This window comes from Argiope bruennichi, chromosome 9 (genome assembly GCF_947563725.1).
Source record: "Argiope bruennichi chromosome 9, qqArgBrue1.1, whole genome shotgun sequence".
Classification (NCBI taxonomy): domain Eukaryota; kingdom Metazoa; phylum Arthropoda; class Arachnida; order Araneae; family Araneidae; genus Argiope; species Argiope bruennichi.
In genome coordinates, this window is record NC_079159.1 from 53252673 (window position 1) to 53271315 (window position 18643).

Sequence of the window (18643 nt, forward strand, 5' to 3'; positions counted from 1 at the left end):
CTTTTGCGAATAACACATTTCCTTATTCCTTTAAAATATACTAAACATCTTCTATGTAGTGTCTTGAAATTTCAATGTCTTTTTTTATTTTATTTCTTATATGTCAGATTTTTATTTTATTCTTTACCTTCCTTATAATTTAACTTATACATGCATACTTAATTGCTCTTATCAATAAACAATGAAATGAGCATTTAAATCCTTTTATGTATCATTTAAATGTTGTTTAAATATTTTAAATAAAATTATAAAAATTATTTAATATTATAATAAGAGATTACTTCAGAACTATTTTTTCTTTTCATTTATATTTAATTTTAGAAGCAAATAATTTGTATCTACAAGTATATGTTCTTAATAATCCATACATAACGTATAACTCATTCATAAATAAATATCCCAATATTTGTATATGCAGGCCTATTAAAAGAAAACAACACAAGGTATAACTTTTCTGTTTATCGGAAATCAAAAATAACAGACAAAAATTGAAATTCAGCATATTTATAAGTCTTCAATGCGAGCACCTCCAGAAACATGAAGGACATCGAAGTAATACGAATTATTCGTCCTACACTTTTTTCTGTATATTTTGTAGGATGCTCTAAAAAGTCGTAGATATGCGTATCGTAAGTTCGTCAATGTCAGTTGGTAATGGTGATACAAATACCTGTTTGTTTTTACCCCAGAAAATAAATACAAATTAATAAATGCCATACAGGCATTATTTGTAGTCTCTCAAATTTTTAATAGCTCTGCTAAGTTAGGATATCCAAAGTTAGGCTATATGAAGCTTTGCATTTAAAAAATTTAAGAGATATCATTTAATGCAAAAATAAGTTTCGATTCATTCATTCCATCTAAAATTAATTTTTCTCATCTGAAAACTCGGAAATTCATTGGAATCTCGAAAGTGAAGTCAAGAATTTTCATCCGTATGTTTCCTTGACTTAACAGCATGCATGTCTAAAAAGTAGCAATCGGGCTTTAGAGACGCTCGATCGTTTAAAAACTACTGTGCACTACCTAATGGCGATGTTCTAATCCTATTACTGAAATGTACATAGTCAAATATGAAATTATCAATGATGTGCTACAGTGTATTTAAAGGCATGACTGAAGATTCAAGAAATTTTTAGTTAAATTCCTTTAAAGTTAAAGGAATGGATTCTATAAACGAAAGGAGTTGAATAATCCATTGCAGCAAGGTTGATATCGGAACCCATCCCCCCTCTCACAATAAAGTTAAGCATTGTCCAAATCTTTCAGAGAGGACATTCAATTGCAGTAAATATTACCACAAATTACTGGAGCATTTAAATAAACCGAAAGAAATGAACTATATCCCCTTTAACAATGAATCTAGTGATACTTTGATGGATGCAGTTGCCCAAGTTGCAATTGTAGATATGGACATGAATATGCATATAAGGTTTTTCAATAATCTTCCAACGACTAATGTAATGGTAAGTCATATCAGTGACTCTTCGACAAGCCCGAAGGCACTCGGATAAATAATACTGAATGACCGGACCACCGAAACAGCAACACTGGCAGGTACTGTGGTTGAGTCCTAAGGGTCATCACCGGCCACGGTAAAACCTTTCCCGAAGGAAGTGCGTCCCGTCATCGATCGGAGGAGCCAGATCGCCCACCTTTTTGTGTACCCTCCAGGATGACGAGATCCCACCCCCGGGGGTTTTAATGTAAAACTTATAACAACAGTATGCAAACTCAGTTGGCAGAACTGGCAATGGTAATAACGACGTAAATATAGCATTATTGGAAGATGTCGTAAATCATAAGATTTGGAGACCTTAGAACCTGCCTGAAAAGAAGTAAGACATCATCACATTAAATAATCCAGCATCGAAGAATTCTTGAATTCTTTAAATTTGGCCTCCATTTGATGCTCACGTGAAAAGATGAAAGTAAAAATTTAATTTCTAGTTATTTTCCATTCCACTAGCATTAAAGCGAATAATTCATATTGAAAATAAAAATAAAAATTATGCATTTTGTAGTGAAGATTAGTATTTATATTTTTAAGACATATGATTTCAAAATCAAAGGATAGATTATTTCATAATTACCTTTTTTATTAGCAATTTTATTTGTTTACATTTCATAGGACAAGATTGATTTCCAATGGAATGCTTTCAACAATAAAGAAAAACGAAACTTCTTTTATTTCCTTCTCAATTAATATTACCAAAAATCTTTGTTGTAACGTAAATCTAAAGGATAATTATTTTTTTAAATAACTTAGCTCAAAGTTCACATTTATGTTGCCTAGAAACTCTGATGGTTCTAATAACTCTGATTGTTCTGAATCTATACTTTATAACTCCAAACAGTAACAGCCATCGTTTTATCACTCATTAACATACGAAATATAAATGTTTCATGTAAAGTTCCCTTTTGAAGAGCAAGTCAACAATCGCCAACAAATGTGATGTCGCCTGCAGACACAATTCATGAGTTTCAAACAGACATTTTCAAATGCTTTCCATTTAAAATTTCTCGAACATCATACATAAAACCATCAGAAAATAACAATCTAAACAAAAAAAATTTTAAAGATTGCTTTGCGGAATAAAATTCATTGTTCCCATGAATACAATAAACTCAAACAATAAAATCTCCCATCATGCTATATTTCATCAAACGGTTTTCATTGTTTTATGCATTAAAAATATAATTGACAAGGTGCTTCTGAGTATATAATATCTCGTTCTCTTAATTCAAAAGATCTTTTAGACCACCTAAAATATTTTCAGTTACGAGTGAAAATTATTATGGGATATTCTTAATCATGAAGGCATTTATCAAAGGTCAGCAAGCTTTGTTAGTCTTACATCGAAATGTAAAATAAACATGTCAATGACGTGCAGAGACGTCATATACACATAAAAGATTATCTATGACCTTTTGAAGCGAAAAATGCTTCCAACCAATTCTGTTTGAAGTCATATATTAATTTTTTTGAAATTATTTACATACGTCAGAATTTCAATGAATGATTGTTAAAGTTGTGAAAAGATATTTCAAATTATACTAGAATTTTCAAGTGTTAAGACGACTTTTTTTTTATTTCTTTAGTGAATGGAACAAGCAAGGGTTGAAATTTGACATTATTTTAAGATTCTTCTGTTTCGAAATTGCGTCATATACCTTTTTTAAATTTTTTTGCAGCATCGACATTTTTACTTTTTGTAAAAAAATAACTAAGCTTTATCATTCTTTTGTATAAGAATTATGCAAAAACTGCTTTAGTAAATAAGAAATATGACTCAGTTTGTTGATATGTTTTTATCTTTCTTCTATAAATAATGGAAATTGAATTATGACTGTCTATTATGATCAATTCCCTCAGCATGATACGCAGGTCAGTCAAAAAGTTAATTGCACTCCTTCATAAAAAATTTCAGTGGAACGATATTTTGATGAAACTTTGAGAAAACACTTCGGAAATTTATCTGTATGGTGTGACGTAGAGACTTTCGCACGGCCATTTTCGTTCGTGGGATAATCAGTCGTAAACATGTCTTCGTGGTGCTGTCCACATTGGAAAGTTGTTCAGTGTTTCTATTTTTGTGGGAGAAAAGTATAACTTCAATAACATTTATTGGCAGATGCATGAAGTGTATGACCAAAATTCAATGTCACATCAAGTTATCGACTAGTTTTGAAACATGTAAGAGAATGGACGTAAAGATATTGACGACGCTGAAAGAGAAGAAATAATTACAATAAATTCTGAGATATCTCATGGGAATGAGATATGGGAATCTCATGGGAATGAGTTGACGGAATTTCTTTACTGAAAGTACTGAAAGCCGTGTACTATGGCCTATCAAATATTTAAATAACAGAGATAATTACGTCGAAAAGAAGATTTTACATGGAGTTTTTCGATTAAAATAACGATATTACAAAATTTTTGATCCTGTTTTGTTTTCTTAAACAGAGCAATTAATTTTTTGACTAACCCTTTCATTACACCCACAAGGCTAAAATATTATCTCCCAGAAAATTATAATTTTTTTTCTTGAATAGGGAACAAAAACACTTCTTTATAGACCTAACTTTATCATTGATCTTTTGTTGAACTCCCTTTCAATATTTCAAAGAATTATTTCATTAGAAATTAGTACATTGTTTAACCTGTTATGTCATAGGTTGCTCATAGGATTGTTATTGCGTGTTTGCTGTGTTGAAATGGAGTAATGATATACCAAATATTTCGCTATTTCATTTTCAGCATTTTTTTCTGCATGCATATTGATGTATCGTTTCAAAAATTTATATAATTATTTCTGGCAGCAAAGCAAAAGTTCACATAACTCATAAATCTGATGTCTTTAGAGCATGCTTCAATGGACTAAAGACTTAACCAATAGAGACGGGGAAAAAAATTTTGTAAGCCTTTTGCTTCCTGTTTTTTAATTCCTTTATGATTCACCTCTAACGAACTCCGTTTATTAATGCGATGTGGTTCTGTATAATAATTCGGTTTTCGGAGAGTCTAATCTGGATAATGATATGCAATGCGAACTCAGTAACGAGGTAGATAGAGAATGACTCACTAATTCGCTCTTTATATGCATTTTTTAAAACTGTATTTCGACTATCCAAGCAACTTCTTAATGAGACAACTTCATTGTGGAAGGTTATTTAAACCTCAGTATTCCAGAATGCTTTTCGAATGTAAAAATTTATTTTTCTCTTTTATAATTCCTTTATGCTTGGAATAATGGATTTTTTTTTAGTCAGTTAAAAGAAATAATGCTGTAAGTATGCTTTTCTAATAGATATTCGTAAGTAATCACCTTTATTTTTTCTGAAAGACGAAATCATACAAATAATAAGGAAAACATAATATTATTGTAAGTGAAAAGCATAAAATTTTGATGTTATTAAAAGTTGCGAAGAAATAAGATCTATTATTTCTGTGAACTTATTATTTATATATCATTATTAAGAGTTTTTTTTTAATATTAGTGGCCTCTGAAGACCATCTGGTTAGCCTGAGATAACGATTATATTTAATTTCAGTTAAATAGTTTAGCTATAACTTCACGTTCATGATTCCGCCAAATAATTACGCCTTAAAGTCTTGTTATTTTAGATGTCATGCATAGGCTCTATTCATTATGTATCTTGATCTTTCTCATGGAGATAAGTTCTTATAACATTACGACGCTACTAAAAAAGTAGATGATCGTCTAATCTATCTTCAAAATTTCGCGATATAGTCACTTTTTTATTCGTCTTGTGAATTGAATTGGTCTCTTGAAATCACGTGATTAAGTATTTGATCTAATCATTAAATCGATTTGAATTTCAGTAAAACAATGTAATCTATTGTTTAAATTGCAAACATTTATTGTTTATTTGCCGAAATTCAGCAAAAAATTAGCACGGATTGATTACCCTTCTGTTTGAACATTCTTTTACATGTAAATGTGATATTTTCACACATTAACGTTATCGTTGTTTATAATGGCACTTGCCATGGACAAGCTCGTTGAAGAATTCGGCGATCTTAAGCCGAGAGAATGTCACTTGTTTTAGTAGCCAACTAGAGCCAAGAGTACGTCGTAGCTACTCACGCATCACATTCGCTTGCACAACCCCTTTTTACACGGGGGCACATTCACACATCTCACAGATAGAACAGATGAAGAACAACCATGCCGAACCGGTACTCGAACCAAGGCCGCCTAGATCACGGGGGAGATACGCTACCTGTCACGGTTTGACATCGAATCAGATAATATTCTTATTCAGATACTTTCATTAAAGACTCTGCTTTCGATTTCTTGGGTGAAAGGGCATTTGTTTATGGCGTAAATATAAAACTCAAAGCCATTCTCAAAAGTAAACACACAACCTCTTTTAATGAATTCCAAACTATATATACATCTTTTTTAACACCGTTGCCATTCGGAACAAAACAAAAGTTGAAACATAGACAATATTAATAGATATAGAGAATCAACGTGACATCCTCCCACCTAAGTTAATATTTTACATTAAAACTTTAACTTACACATAGTTACAAGAAAGATATATAAAATTAACAAAATTAAAATTGTTCACAAGTCCAGTCTTTTAGGTATTTTGACCGTATGACCTGTTCTAGTCTTTTGAAACTGTGGCTCAAAGCCTACATCACACACATTGTTAGAGCCAGACTCTTTACAAGTTTCCAACTTCTTAGTTGAAAAGTTCTCAACAATAAGATCATCATTAGAGACTTCGAGTGGATACAGTCTCTGAGTTGGTCTTAGTAATTCTCCATTTGCCATTTTAAGTCTCACAAGTCTTGTTACTCCATCTTGACCTGGAATAATCTCTATTATTTTTCCCAGTGGCCAATTCAGTCGCTTGGTGTTGTCACTTCCTATAAATACAACATCACCGATATTCACTTTCACTGATCTTGTCTTATCCGATTTTTGAATAAGTGCTCCTAGATATTCGGATCTGAATCTTTTTCGCAGATCCTTTTGTAAGTTTTCTCTGTATTTGACTCATTTATTCAGACTTCTGTGTCCAATATCATCAAGATCAGGAACACCACTTGTTTGAATGTCTTGAAGAAATAGAGATGGACTTAAAGGCATCAAAGTAACATTATTTTCAGTAACATAGGTCAATGGACGGGAGTTTATCACTGCTTCACAGTAGCAGAGAATGGTGATCATTTCTTCAGAAGTTAAAGAAGCTCTTCCTAGTACTAGCCTCAGTAAACTCTTGAGAATACCTATTAATCTCTCCCACCAACCTCCCCACCATGAGTCAGTTGGTGGATTAAACTTCCATTGAATTGGTGATATAGATGTATCATCAATAATCTGCTTCCAGTTTAGATCTCGTAGCGCATTTGAAGCTCCTACAAAGTTAGTTCCGTTGTCACAGTAAATTATTTTACTTCTTCCTCTGCGGGATATAAATCTTCTAAGGGCTGGTAAAAAACTCTCAGTAGACATGGACTCAACCAATTCTAGATGCACTGCCCTGTATACGGCGCAGGTGAATAAGCAAATCCAGGATTTGGTGTTACCTTTTAAGATCACTGGACCAGCAAAATCAATGCCACAAATTTCAAATACAGCCGCTTCTCGGAGTCTGTCGTTTGGAGGGTTTGCTGTGCAAACTTGCACGCTTTTTGCAGAAAATCTTCTACATACGGTGCACTTATTAATCAGAGATCTCACCGTTTTTTGAGCATTAAGAAGCCAAAATCTCTCTCGAAGAATATTTATTAAAATTTGGGTAGCAGCATGTGCATTTTTCTCGTGATAATATCGTATTAATCTCTTGACCACCTCATGATCGGACGGAAGAATAGCTGGAGTTTTAAACTCTTCTGAATCCTGTCGAAAGGTAAGTTTCGTTTTCAGTCTGAGGATTCCACTCTGATCCTTAAATACTCCTAAAGGTTTTAATTTATTATCTCTCTCGTCTACAAAGCAATCCTCTTGAACCATTTTGATTAATAATTTCTCGGCTTCAAAAATTTCATCAAAATCAAGGTCTCCATGTCTTTTCTTAATTTTTTCAGCTCGACAATTAAAGGTAAACCGTAGAATCCAGGCAATTAGATGAACTATTTTCTGGTATTTCGAAAAATATTTGTAATACCAGTCTTCCTTAGGAACAAAACTTGTAGAAATCAAACTTCTTGTCACAGATGAAACTATGGTCTTTTTCTTTTCCCGAACAATCTCGCTTTCATTAAGCTTAGATTTCCTTTTGGCCAATCCTCTTTAGGCAAGTAAAGCCAACTTGGTCCTAACCACCAGTTAGATTTCAATAAAGTTTGAGCTGAACAACCACTACTCGGAAGATCAGCAGGATTCATGGAACCAGGGATATGTCTCCAAGAACTTTTATTTGTTAACGCTCTAATTTCCTTCACTCTATTCTGGACAAAGACATTCCAGGCTTCTTCTCTCATAATCCATGTCAAGACAGTCGAAGAATCAGTCCAGAAGTAAACTTCTTCACTCTGTATCTCTGACAAAATAGAAGTTGAAAGTCTTGCTGAGACAGTAGCTGCAAGTAACTCAAGTCTAGAGATAGTAATCCCTTCCTTTCCTGTTGGTGAAACTCTACTCCTGGCTTGTATAAGTTGTACTTTAACTGAATCACAAATCTGTATTCGGATGAAAGCAGCGACAGCATAAGCATGCTTACTAGCATCACAGAAAATATGTACTGAAATATCTCCACTTGCAATCTCTGAACCAAAATATCTTGGAAAACGGATTTTCTCTAAACAGTGAATATCTTTTAGCCAATTTAATAATGTATTTTTTGTAATTTTATCAACTTCTTCATCCCATGTTATTTTCTGCTTCCACGTTTCTTGAAGCAATAATTTAGAAATTAGGATGACAGGACAACATATACCAAGAGGATCGAACAATCTATGAGCTGTAGATAAGATTAATCGCTTAGTTACCTTTTCAAAGCATAATTCTTTTACACTTGCAGTATTAATTCGTAGAGTGTCAGATTTTTATTCCATACCAGGCCGAGCACAATTGTATCGGCAGAAGTATCAGCATGGACATCACTGAACTCCCACCCTCTAAGCTCGAATTTTTTCTCGGCCATTACCTCAGTCGAAACGTTAATAAAACGATGTAGTTCTTTTTCATTTTTAACGCAACTAACACAATTGTCGACATAAAAACTATGCGCAAGTTTTTGAATGACATCTTTTGGATACGAAGATTCTCCAGTTCCTATTTTTTCCAAAACAGTTTGTAAATGAAGCTGAATAGTAGAATTTAGAAGAAAAGGGCTACTCGATACACCAAAAACTACACGGCAATGTCTGTACTCTTTCAGCTGACCATCATAACCAATCCACAAAAACCTCAAGTAATCTCTATCCGTGGGTGAAACACCTATTTGTAGAAAGGCTTTTCGGATGTCAGCAATAACACCGATCTTCTCTTTTCGAAATCGGGTTAAAATACTCGGAATCTGCTCTATTAGATTCGGCCCCTTCTCAAGACAATCATTAAGACTAGGAAATCCCTTTGCCTTGGCCGAAGCGTCAAAGACAGGCCGGATTTTTGTAGTGCTATTCTCCTTGATAACTGCTCGATGAGGCAGATAATGTACTGAAGCCTGATCATTTTTGGCAACTTCCTCAATTACTCCCTCCTCAAGCCATTCCCGAAAAACATTCTCATAAGCTTCATAATTAGACTCGGTTTTAAGACGTTTAACAGTCTTGTTCAGTCTTCCCTTTGCTAAATCAAAATAATCTGGGAGTGGTGGATGATCTTCCAACCAAGGCAAATCTACTTCAAAACGATCATCTACCAAATGAACTGTATTTAGAAAATGCATTCGAGCAGCTTCTTGCAACTCGATCTGGCTTTTCTTCACAGATGGGTCAGTTATACCAAGAGTATCCAAGGACCATAAGTCTGTTATTTTCTCTGCTGTAGATAACATGGACTGAACTAATAAAGATGAACATTCACTTCTCGCAGTCTCAGTTATTCGTCCCATTACAGACCACCCAAGTTTTGTTTCAATCGCTACGAGTCCACAAGACATTTCACGATAACCTCCTGTCATGAGCTTCCCAGCTACATCAGCTCCGATAAGGATTTCAATAGGATCTTCACAATTATCCACAATATTTACATTATAAGCAGCTAACTGCTTCACGCAAAACTCATTCACAGTAGGTGGCACAGTTTTACAAATAATTTGTTGACTAAGAACTTTAAAATTACAATTATAATTCTCATGTACACTCGATAAATACAAAGTATATACATCATGTTTACATACCCGAGTATGCTTGCCACCAAATAGGGAGTGCTGCAAATATTCACAGCTGGTAGGCTCATAGCTCATTTCTTCAGCTGTAGCTCGTAGTAAATATGACCACTGTGAACCAATATCGATAATAGCTCTTGCTACACGTTTTTTCCCGTTGCCTCTAATTACAACTTTGAATGTCTGCAGGACTACGTTTGGATTGGTAGACAAGTTGGAAAGAGCTTGATCCATTTTAGAACTACTATCAGTTCTCTTATCAACTTCAAGCGATTCTTTGTCTTTAGACTCAGGTATCGGATTCATTTTTCTAAACAGAAGAATGTGGTGTTTTTTTGCCACAACACAAGCAACTAGCTCTGACATTACAATCTCTGACAGAATGTTCAGTTTTTAAGCATAAAAAACAATTATGAGATTGTTGAACAATTGCCTCTCTTTGCTTCAAGGGCATTTTTCTTACTTTAAAACAATCTCCAGAATAGTGTGCATTAGAACAAAATATGCACTGTTTTGACACTTGCGACGAAGTCAAAAGATCAGTTGCACTAGGTGCCTCATAAAAGTTTACATTCCTAGTTTTATTTTCACTCATTTTTTTATCACCAGAAAATTTATTATATTTCACTCCCGCTTTCGGTTTAGAAGCGTTGAAACTTCTAGAAGCAAGAAGAATGCGTTCTTCTGATTCAACCTCATCTTGTAAAAATTCTAAAATAAATTCTAAATCACTTTTTTCTATTTTAGTTGAATTTTGATCGGAATCATTCGTGTTCGTTTCACGAACTCTACGATGAGCCGATCTATAACGCTCCAAAGCAATCAAAGTTTCTTCTGGTAGCGATGACTCAACTAGAGGAAATAACATAGCAGCATATTTCTCCCTAGTAACTCCTAATAGTTCAAGTGAACGTAGTTTACTCTCGAGTTGATCAAACAACTTTCTTAATGAATTTTTTGAACAGTTCTGTTTTTGAAGAACTAATGCTAGTAAATCTCTAACGTATACTTGAATTAATAGTTCTTCTCTGCCAAAACGCAATTTTAATTGTTTTAAAGCTTTTTCATAGCTATTACCACCTGGAGGAAAACTTTTAATTAATTCTTCGGCAGGACTACCTCGTTCCATTGCTTGAGATAGATATGAAAATTTATCGTGAGAATCGATATTAATGTCCTCATCAATTTTTTGAAACTGTCCCCAAAAATATAACCAATTGCGTACATTACCGTCAAAAGTAGGCAATTTTATTTTTGGATAATTTAATAAGGTATTCGTACCAATATTAAAACTTTCATTTTTAGAGGATAACTGTTCAATCACAAATGATTCTAACTTTTGTTTTAAAGATCTCCAGCGATCAATGTAAGTTTCCGACTCATCTACTTCTCTCGATTTCAGTATCGGAAGTCTCCTCGGAATACAACAACTGTTTAAATTTTTCTTCACATGCCATCATTAATAAAGCTTTCTCCTCAATTAGCTTTAATTTATTGATTTTATCGGCACAACTCAGTTGATTTTCTGCCTTGTCAAAGGAATTGCATGCTATAGTAAACAGTCTTCTCAGTTGCTTCCTATCTTTCAAAACAGTTTCCATAATGAAATAAATGCTGAAATGTTTCGTACTTACTCTTAAAAAGCAACCGAGTCCTGTCGTGGACGCCAGATGTCACGGTTTGACATCGAATCAGATAATATTCTTATTCAGATACTTTCATTAAAGACTCTGCTTTCGATTTCTTGGGTGAAAGGGCATTTGTTTATGGCGTAAATATAAAACTCAAAGCCATTCTCAAAAGTAAACACACAACCTCTTTTAATGAATTCCAAACTATATATACATCTTTTTTAACACCGTTGCCATTCGGAACAAAACAAAAGTTGAAACATAGACAATATTAATAGATATAGAGAATCAACGCGACACTACCCCTATGCCAGGACACCGGCATTTATTAAAGTAAGGCAAGTAACCGCATTCTTTTAAAACTGCAGAGAATAAGAAGCACAGGAAGCCTTTAGTATTATATCTCACTCTATCCTCTTTTAAGAGTAAAGGATTTTATACTATTCAAATGCTACATATACGAGTATATTAATCAATTTTATGATTAGTAAAAATGAATGCAATAAAAAAATTAATTAAAATTATGTGTGCGCTAAAAAATTTGCTTCAACATTAATTCAATTTAAATTAAACGTACTTTAATGAAACAAATGATTTTAAAAAACTATAAAGAAATAGCTCCCTAAGACGATTTCTTTGATTAATTTTTGTTAAAAAAAACCAAATTAAATAATTTATATAACTTGCTCTTAACGCTTTCCTCAGAAGAATATTTTAAATTAAAAATTTTAAACGAAATATAAATCGTAATATTTTGGAAGTTCTACATTCTACTCATTGTGAGATCCATCTTTTTAAATTTTTTGTAGATTCGCCTTGTTTAATTTGGAAGAGTGATTGAGCTTCAACTAATGCAAATAATTTCAACTAATGCAAATAATTTCAACTAATGCAATTAATGTTGAAACTCTATATGATTATGGAAAAATATATGAACAGGAAGTAGAACCGTTCCGCATTGAATGCAGATTTGGCAACATATTTCTGTTAACTGTTTCGCAGCATATTTCTGTTAACACATTTCAAAACTCAAGGTTTATCTCAAAGGGTTATTCAATCTGATCCGATAGAAAAATAAATGTACTAAACCCGGGAATAATTTTCAAGCTACCAATTTTTTTATGTGTCTAGTTATGTTACAGAAGCAGTATTTAAATGTGGCACATTTTAGAATATTTTTTTTCATCACTGCTTACTTTGGAAACTAAATTTTATTATAAATACAGCAAAATGTAAAAAAAATTTCTTAAATGTATATTTGATACATAAACTAATTCAACATTCAAAAAAGCCATATCTTCATACCTTCAACTTCAATAAAAAAAACAAGATGAAAAACATTGAGATGATTTGAGATTCATTGCAACAAAGAAATATATTATTATAAAAAGATCGTTAAAATATTTTTAAAATTTAATTAGAAGTATATTAAAAAAAACAGTTGCTGTTGCTAATGTCACTTGTCGTAGATACGCATGCTGACGAAGTCAGCAACTTTAAGCCAAGTTTTCAGCGTCTCTTGTTTCAGTACCGCCATCTAGGGTCGAAATTAAGTTTTGACTACTGATGCGTCACAGCCCTATTCACAGATCGTTTATTTATTCATTCATACATTTTTACATTTATACATATTCTATTCATTTATACATTTACATCCAGAACCCCCACTGATATTATCTCGATTTGGAGGATTTTGTGGCTACGTCAAAGGAGCCCGTGTACCAGCCACCATATACATAGAGAGTCTTGGGCCAGCGGGGTTCGAACTCTCAACCCAATAAATAAGAATCCAAAGCCCTACCAATCAGGTTAACCCGGCCTTAAACAACTGCAAATTATTTAAATTGATATTAATGAAAAGATACTTTTTGAGTTTCAAGATGGGGCAAGATTAATTTTTGTATACATCTTTAGCAGATACGTTGAGAGAAGAGCAAAATGTTGCTGACTATTTAATTAATTTACATTCTAATTAAAATTTCAAAAATATCGCACTGATTTGCTGGGTACTTTTTCCAGTATCTCAGAGTTCTCACTTCCGAAGTACTGTATCAAATTTGGTATCTCTAGGTCTAATGGTCTGCCCTCCAGCAGAATACACGTATATTCACATTTATTATTATTAGAGATGGGAAATAATTTTAAATAAAATTAGCAATTCTGAAGTTTTAAAAAAAACTCCAAAGTTCTTAGTTAACTTAGTAATTCTAATTTAAGTGCTTAAGTTTTCGTATAAACAAACACTAATAATTTCAAATAGCAAATGATTTTTTTAAGGCTTGAAGACACACCTGGATCCGTATGGGTCGTTTTCTATTTATTAAATGAATAGGAATGAATCTCATTTTCAATTAGATAACTCTAATCCCTTTCCCACGGTCTAAAATTTTATGCTATTTGCTATTAGAAGAACACGTTTGTCTTCATCGTCTTTAGTTTCGGTCTCTCCACTTCTACAGCGTATTGGAAGAATTGAATGAGAGATCGAGAATTTTCAAACATGTCGGTACAGCTGGATCCGAGCATAATTTCAACAGTCGAAATCCGAACAAGGCATAACATGACGGGGCAAAATCTCGAAAAACTAGTAACATTAAATTAGAGCCTGTTGAATTTATCATAATCTCCATCTGAGTTTAATTATTCATTATTTTCTATAATAGATATGTGAATTTTATATATTAACAATATATATATATATATATATATATATATATATAATTTAGAAATTATATAAAATTAATTAAGTGTATTTTGAATTTAAAAATCATTTCATTGCTTTATTTAATTGCCCATCATTGATATACCTTATATAATAACACAAAAATCGATATTAAAACATCTTAAACAATTCTATCAAAATTTCAGATTTAAAAATATAAATATAAATAACGTTGATATAGAAAAATCATTCAAAAAAATGAATTAACATTTCCTGCATCAAATAATGTTTCATATATGTAGAGCAGATAGCAGAGAAATCAAGTCCATTCTAAGAAATTTCACGCATTCTTGAATTCAAAAACACAAATTAAAAATAATAATGTGGAGGAGGGTGGAGGGGCGTATATGTATTTTCTTTAAACTGATTTTTTTTTTTAATATGCATTATTGAGGGCTCTATAGTAAGAAGGTGAAGCTACAAATGTCGCAACATTAAATATCAGTTCAATGTTAAATGCCTTGAATAATATTCAAAAACGAAAAGCAGATGAAAAAAATTGCTTCTAAAATTCAAAATTTTGCTAGTATTCAAATTTTTCAAAAATTCAAAATTATGCTAGTATTCAAATTTTTCTAAAATTCAAAATTTTGCTAATATTCAAATTTCTTTTAAAATCCAAAATTTTTCTAAAAAATTAATTATTTATTTTAGAGTAGAAAAAAATAAGGACACCCTAAAATACTCCAACTTCCTATTCAAATAAGATAAGAGAAAGAATACCAATTTATCTGTAAAATCACTTTTTAAATCCTGATAAATATATTCTTGCAATTTAGAACGTGCATTATTTTATAATTTTTTTTATTATTATTTGTAAACTCTCGTGTTAAATACTTGAAAACATCCGACTTAATTTTATTGAAAGAAAACATTTTTCACTGATTTAAAATTGTCTGAAAATTTATAACGAAAATTCTTTCATTGTCTTTTTGAAATACTAGTCGTCTCCAGTAGTCAACTGGTTCGCTGTGAATTATATACTGGTTATATTTAATTTTAAATAAATCTTTTAAATTCAACTTCATTTCTATAATTCCGTCAAATTGAGAGACATTAACATCGTATTAATTTTATTGGCTTATTTCAGTTTTATTTATGTTACATGAATCTTTCTGCTGGAGACCAGTTTCATAACATCAGAGCTCTATCAAAAGCAAAAATGTCCGGTTTATCAATCTCCGAAATTTTCACTTTTTTTATTCGTCTTAAATATTACACATACACTGGTGGACAAAATTAAGAGATGGAAGACATTTTCCCAAATATCTCAAAAAATACTGAATATAAATAAATGAAATTTGGTATGGATATAGCTTATGCCATGATAATAAAGTATGCAAAACAAAAATGAAAGTGCCATTCACTGGCAAGACCTATTGCCAATAAATCCAATGTAGTCTGAACTTAACGATAAAAGATGATAATAAAAGTGAGGCTTGTACAGTGCGTGTTGCCTCTAGTATGGTGTATGGTCACCCCTGACAGACAGACAGCATGCACAACTAGTATGCATGCTGTTAATAAGGGAGTTAAGGAGGGGTTGTGGAAGACCCTCCCATTCTTCCACCAGAGCAATTTTTAACTCTAGAAGGGTTCTGAGGGGAGGTTGGCGCATCGCAATAGCTCTCCCAAGAGCATCCCAAGCATGTTCAATAGGATTCAGGTCAGGGGATTTGGCTGGCCAATCCATTCGTTGAATGTCCTCGCTTTCCAGATACTCATCAACCATGAGAGCCCTATGTGGTAGCGCATTGTCGTCCATAAAAATGAACTCAGGGCCAACAGCGCCCCTGAAAAGACGCACATAGGGCTCTAGGACCTCCTGCCTGTACTTCTGGGCATTCACGGAACCGTTGTCAAACACATGGAGCGGTGTGCGGGTATCTTGCATGATCCTGCCCAAACCATGAGTCCTCCACCAGCATAATGGTCCCTTTCGATAATGTTGCTGGGATGGTATCGGGTTCCAGGTTCCCTCCATATCAATAACCGTCCAGAATCAGGTTGTAGACTGAATCTGGACTCATCGGTGATGAGAACATTAGCCCATTGAAGCTGTCTCCAATTCTGATGTTGTCTGCACCATTCTGCACGTGCTCTTTTTTAGGAAGGAGTGTGTGGGATGCAAATAGTGGACTTCCTGGCATACAGCCCTCTTTCATGGAGTCTTCTGGAAACTGTCTTACTCGAAATTGATGTTCCTGTAGCAGCCGCGAGGTCCCTAGACAATTGAGTGGCTGTAGCCGTCCTCTGGCGCTTAGCTGAAAAGAACAAATACCGGTCTTTATTGGCCGTTGTAGCCCTCGGGCGACCTTGTCCTGGTCGTCTGCATACTGTCTCACTAGTTTTAAATTGACTCCACAAATTGGAAATGACGCTTGGTGTTATATCCAATTCCCTAGCAACCTGAGCTTGGGACTGGCCTGCCTCAAGTATACCCACAATTCTCCACCTCATACCGTCGTCTAAACGATGATGTCCACTCATTTCACCTAAAAACCAACAAGAAACAACACGATTATTCAAAAAATGCACTAAAATCTGCAACTGTGTTGAAGAGTGGAATGAGATGAACAGCTCGATGCGGACTTTTATACCTCCTGCTGGCTTAACAACGCCCACAAGAATACGTAAACTTATCTCAGGGCCAATAGCACTACAGTGACCATATATGGCAATCAACTGTCCAGGTTTTGTGCGGTATTTTTAGAGAAATGTGCGAAAATGCTTTCCATCTCTTAATTTTGTCCATCAGTGTATATAAAAATTTTCTTTGCATTCAACAGCGGGGGAAAAATCATGCTGATTAAGTATTTGATAAAACAACGGAATCAATTCGAATTTCAGGACAACAATGGAATCTATTGATGGAAATTAGGCAAAAGAGCCGTTTCTAAAAAAATGCCAAAATTCAGAAAAATTTTGAATGATAATTAAATTTATATCATTAAAAAAATTTCTTAAATTTTTGAAAGATATGAAATTTATTTTTGTGTAATAATATTTCTGGAAATTATATCTATAAAATTTCAAAATTCAGTTGCATTTTTAGTTAATTAAAATTCTGATTAAAATATCAAAAAAATCACTCGAAGATTCACAGTTTCTCCCTCAAAAGTATAAGCAATAGGTTAAACGGCCTAGGCTGCAGAGTGTCATTATATACATATTTATCATTAGTAAAGATTTTCATTTTAAGATGGTGTTCTACATAAATAAAATTAATAAAAACAATTGAATAAAATTAATTTATTATTTGAAATGAACATGCATTTTACCATGTGCAATATTTCTTTGCGAGTTGTAACGCTTCTTAAAAACAAAGATTTTTTTCAGTATGAAAAATAAATACATTTTTTTTTCTTTCCCAAATAGTTGTTTGGAAGGAAAGTTTCTGCCTAAAAATAAATCGTTTTCGAAATAAAGTTATTTATATAAAGATATTGAGTGACCCAGATTTAAAAAAAGAAACTCGTTCAAAGAAAATTCCTTTCAACAAGAGTTTTTAAGGTTGCTGAAAATATATATAAAAAAAAAACATTCTACGAAAATACATTATTTTTCAGGAGAAAGAATTATACTGACGTAAATCTGGCAACTGCCGATTATGGAACACGAATTCATAGGCTTAAAAAAACTGTGATTTGTAATAGAGTTCGTTCAGTTTGTTTATGTTCTTAGATCGACAATGCTTGATTTCTCGCTTATTTCGTTTATTCTTCTCATTCTTTTTATAAAAATATTTCTTTGAATTGTTTTTTTTCCAAAATATGTTCTGCTAGAAATAGGAAAAAAAAGAAAACGAAACTTATTTCAGACAATTCTCCCATGGGTTATTCTTCTAATCAAGCATTCTGATCAAACTATTGCGGAACTCAATATTTTTTGTTCTGAAAAATTAAAAATTAATGGAAATTTCTATAATTATCTCAAAGAATAAAATTTTTTTTTTGTTCTAGTTGTTAACGTTCAGCTAGAGAAAAGAATATTGGCTCATTTCTATTCGCATTTCGTATTTATCATCATTAAAAATTTAAAGGTTCTTTATGCTTAGTTTGCTTGCTTTTGCAGAATAACCGAACCAGGTACAATTTTATCTTTTTGTACATGCCTTGATTAATTCATTTTCATAAAATGCTTTTCACTTTAATTCATTTCTTACTTTATGTTTAAGCACTAAAAATTTCTTTTTTTTTCTACGATTTATTTTCTTTTTCGGAAATTCTGAAGCTGCAGGAACATTTCTAATATTGTATCTTTCTTATTGATCATAGTTTTCAAATGAACCTTTCTAATAATACATACTCATCCAAAGTGAAATTCAACTATGATTAATAAGAATCTCGTGACAATTGGGGATATCAGAGACATGCAAATGATTAAAAAAATAAACTATAATATTAAAAAGATAAAATTAGTTCAATATTAAAAGTAGTTCGCGATTACTATAATTGTCCTTTTTCCTCTA

The 18643-nt window shown here is 32.7% G+C and overlaps 2 protein-coding genes across 2 annotated transcripts; both read right to left on the reverse strand.

The window, feature by feature from the left end:
* Positions 1–6101: 6101 nt before the first annotated feature.
* LOC129984947 (uncharacterized) lies at positions 6102–7499 on the reverse strand. Its single transcript, XM_056094890.1, has 2 exons — positions 6554–7499; positions 6102–6409 (listed from the first exon to the last, which is right to left on the reverse strand). The coding sequence occupies exons 1-2, from the start codon at positions 7497–7499 to the stop codon at positions 6102–6104; spliced, it is 1254 nt and encodes a 417-aa protein (XP_055950865.1).
* Positions 7500–7708: 209 nt separating this feature from the next.
* LOC129984948 (uncharacterized) lies at positions 7709–16156 on the reverse strand. The gene is made up of 4 exons (XM_056094891.1): positions 15894–16156; positions 9832–10129; positions 8545–9699; positions 7709–8476 (listed from the first exon to the last, which is right to left on the reverse strand). The coding sequence occupies exons 1-4, from the start codon at positions 16154–16156 to the stop codon at positions 7709–7711; spliced, it is 2484 nt and encodes an 827-aa protein (XP_055950866.1).
* Positions 16157–18643: the final 2487 nt, after the last annotated feature.

Bases quoted from the DNA above. Each gene is read 5' to 3' on its own strand.
- LOC129984947 (XM_056094890.1), bottom strand. From the start codon at position 7,499: ATGGTTCAAGAGGATTGCTTTGTAGACGAGAGAGATAATAAATTAAAA. The intron at 6,410-6,553 runs GTCTGAATAAAT...TTGTATTTATAG, and splicing joins TGATGATATTGGACACAGAA to GAAGTGACAACACCAAGCGA.
- LOC129984948 (XM_056094891.1), bottom strand. From the start codon at position 16,156: ATGGAGGGAACCTGGAACCCGATACCATCCCAGCAACATTATCGAAAG. The intron at 10,130-15,893 runs GTATCTGGAAAG...TCTTCTGTTTAG, and splicing joins AGGGCTCTCATGGTTGATGA to AAAAATGAATCCGATACCTG. The intron at 8,477-8,544 runs GTATGGAATAAA...TGCTTTGAAAAG, and splicing joins ATACAATTGTGCTCGGCCTG to GTAACTAAGCGATTAATCTT.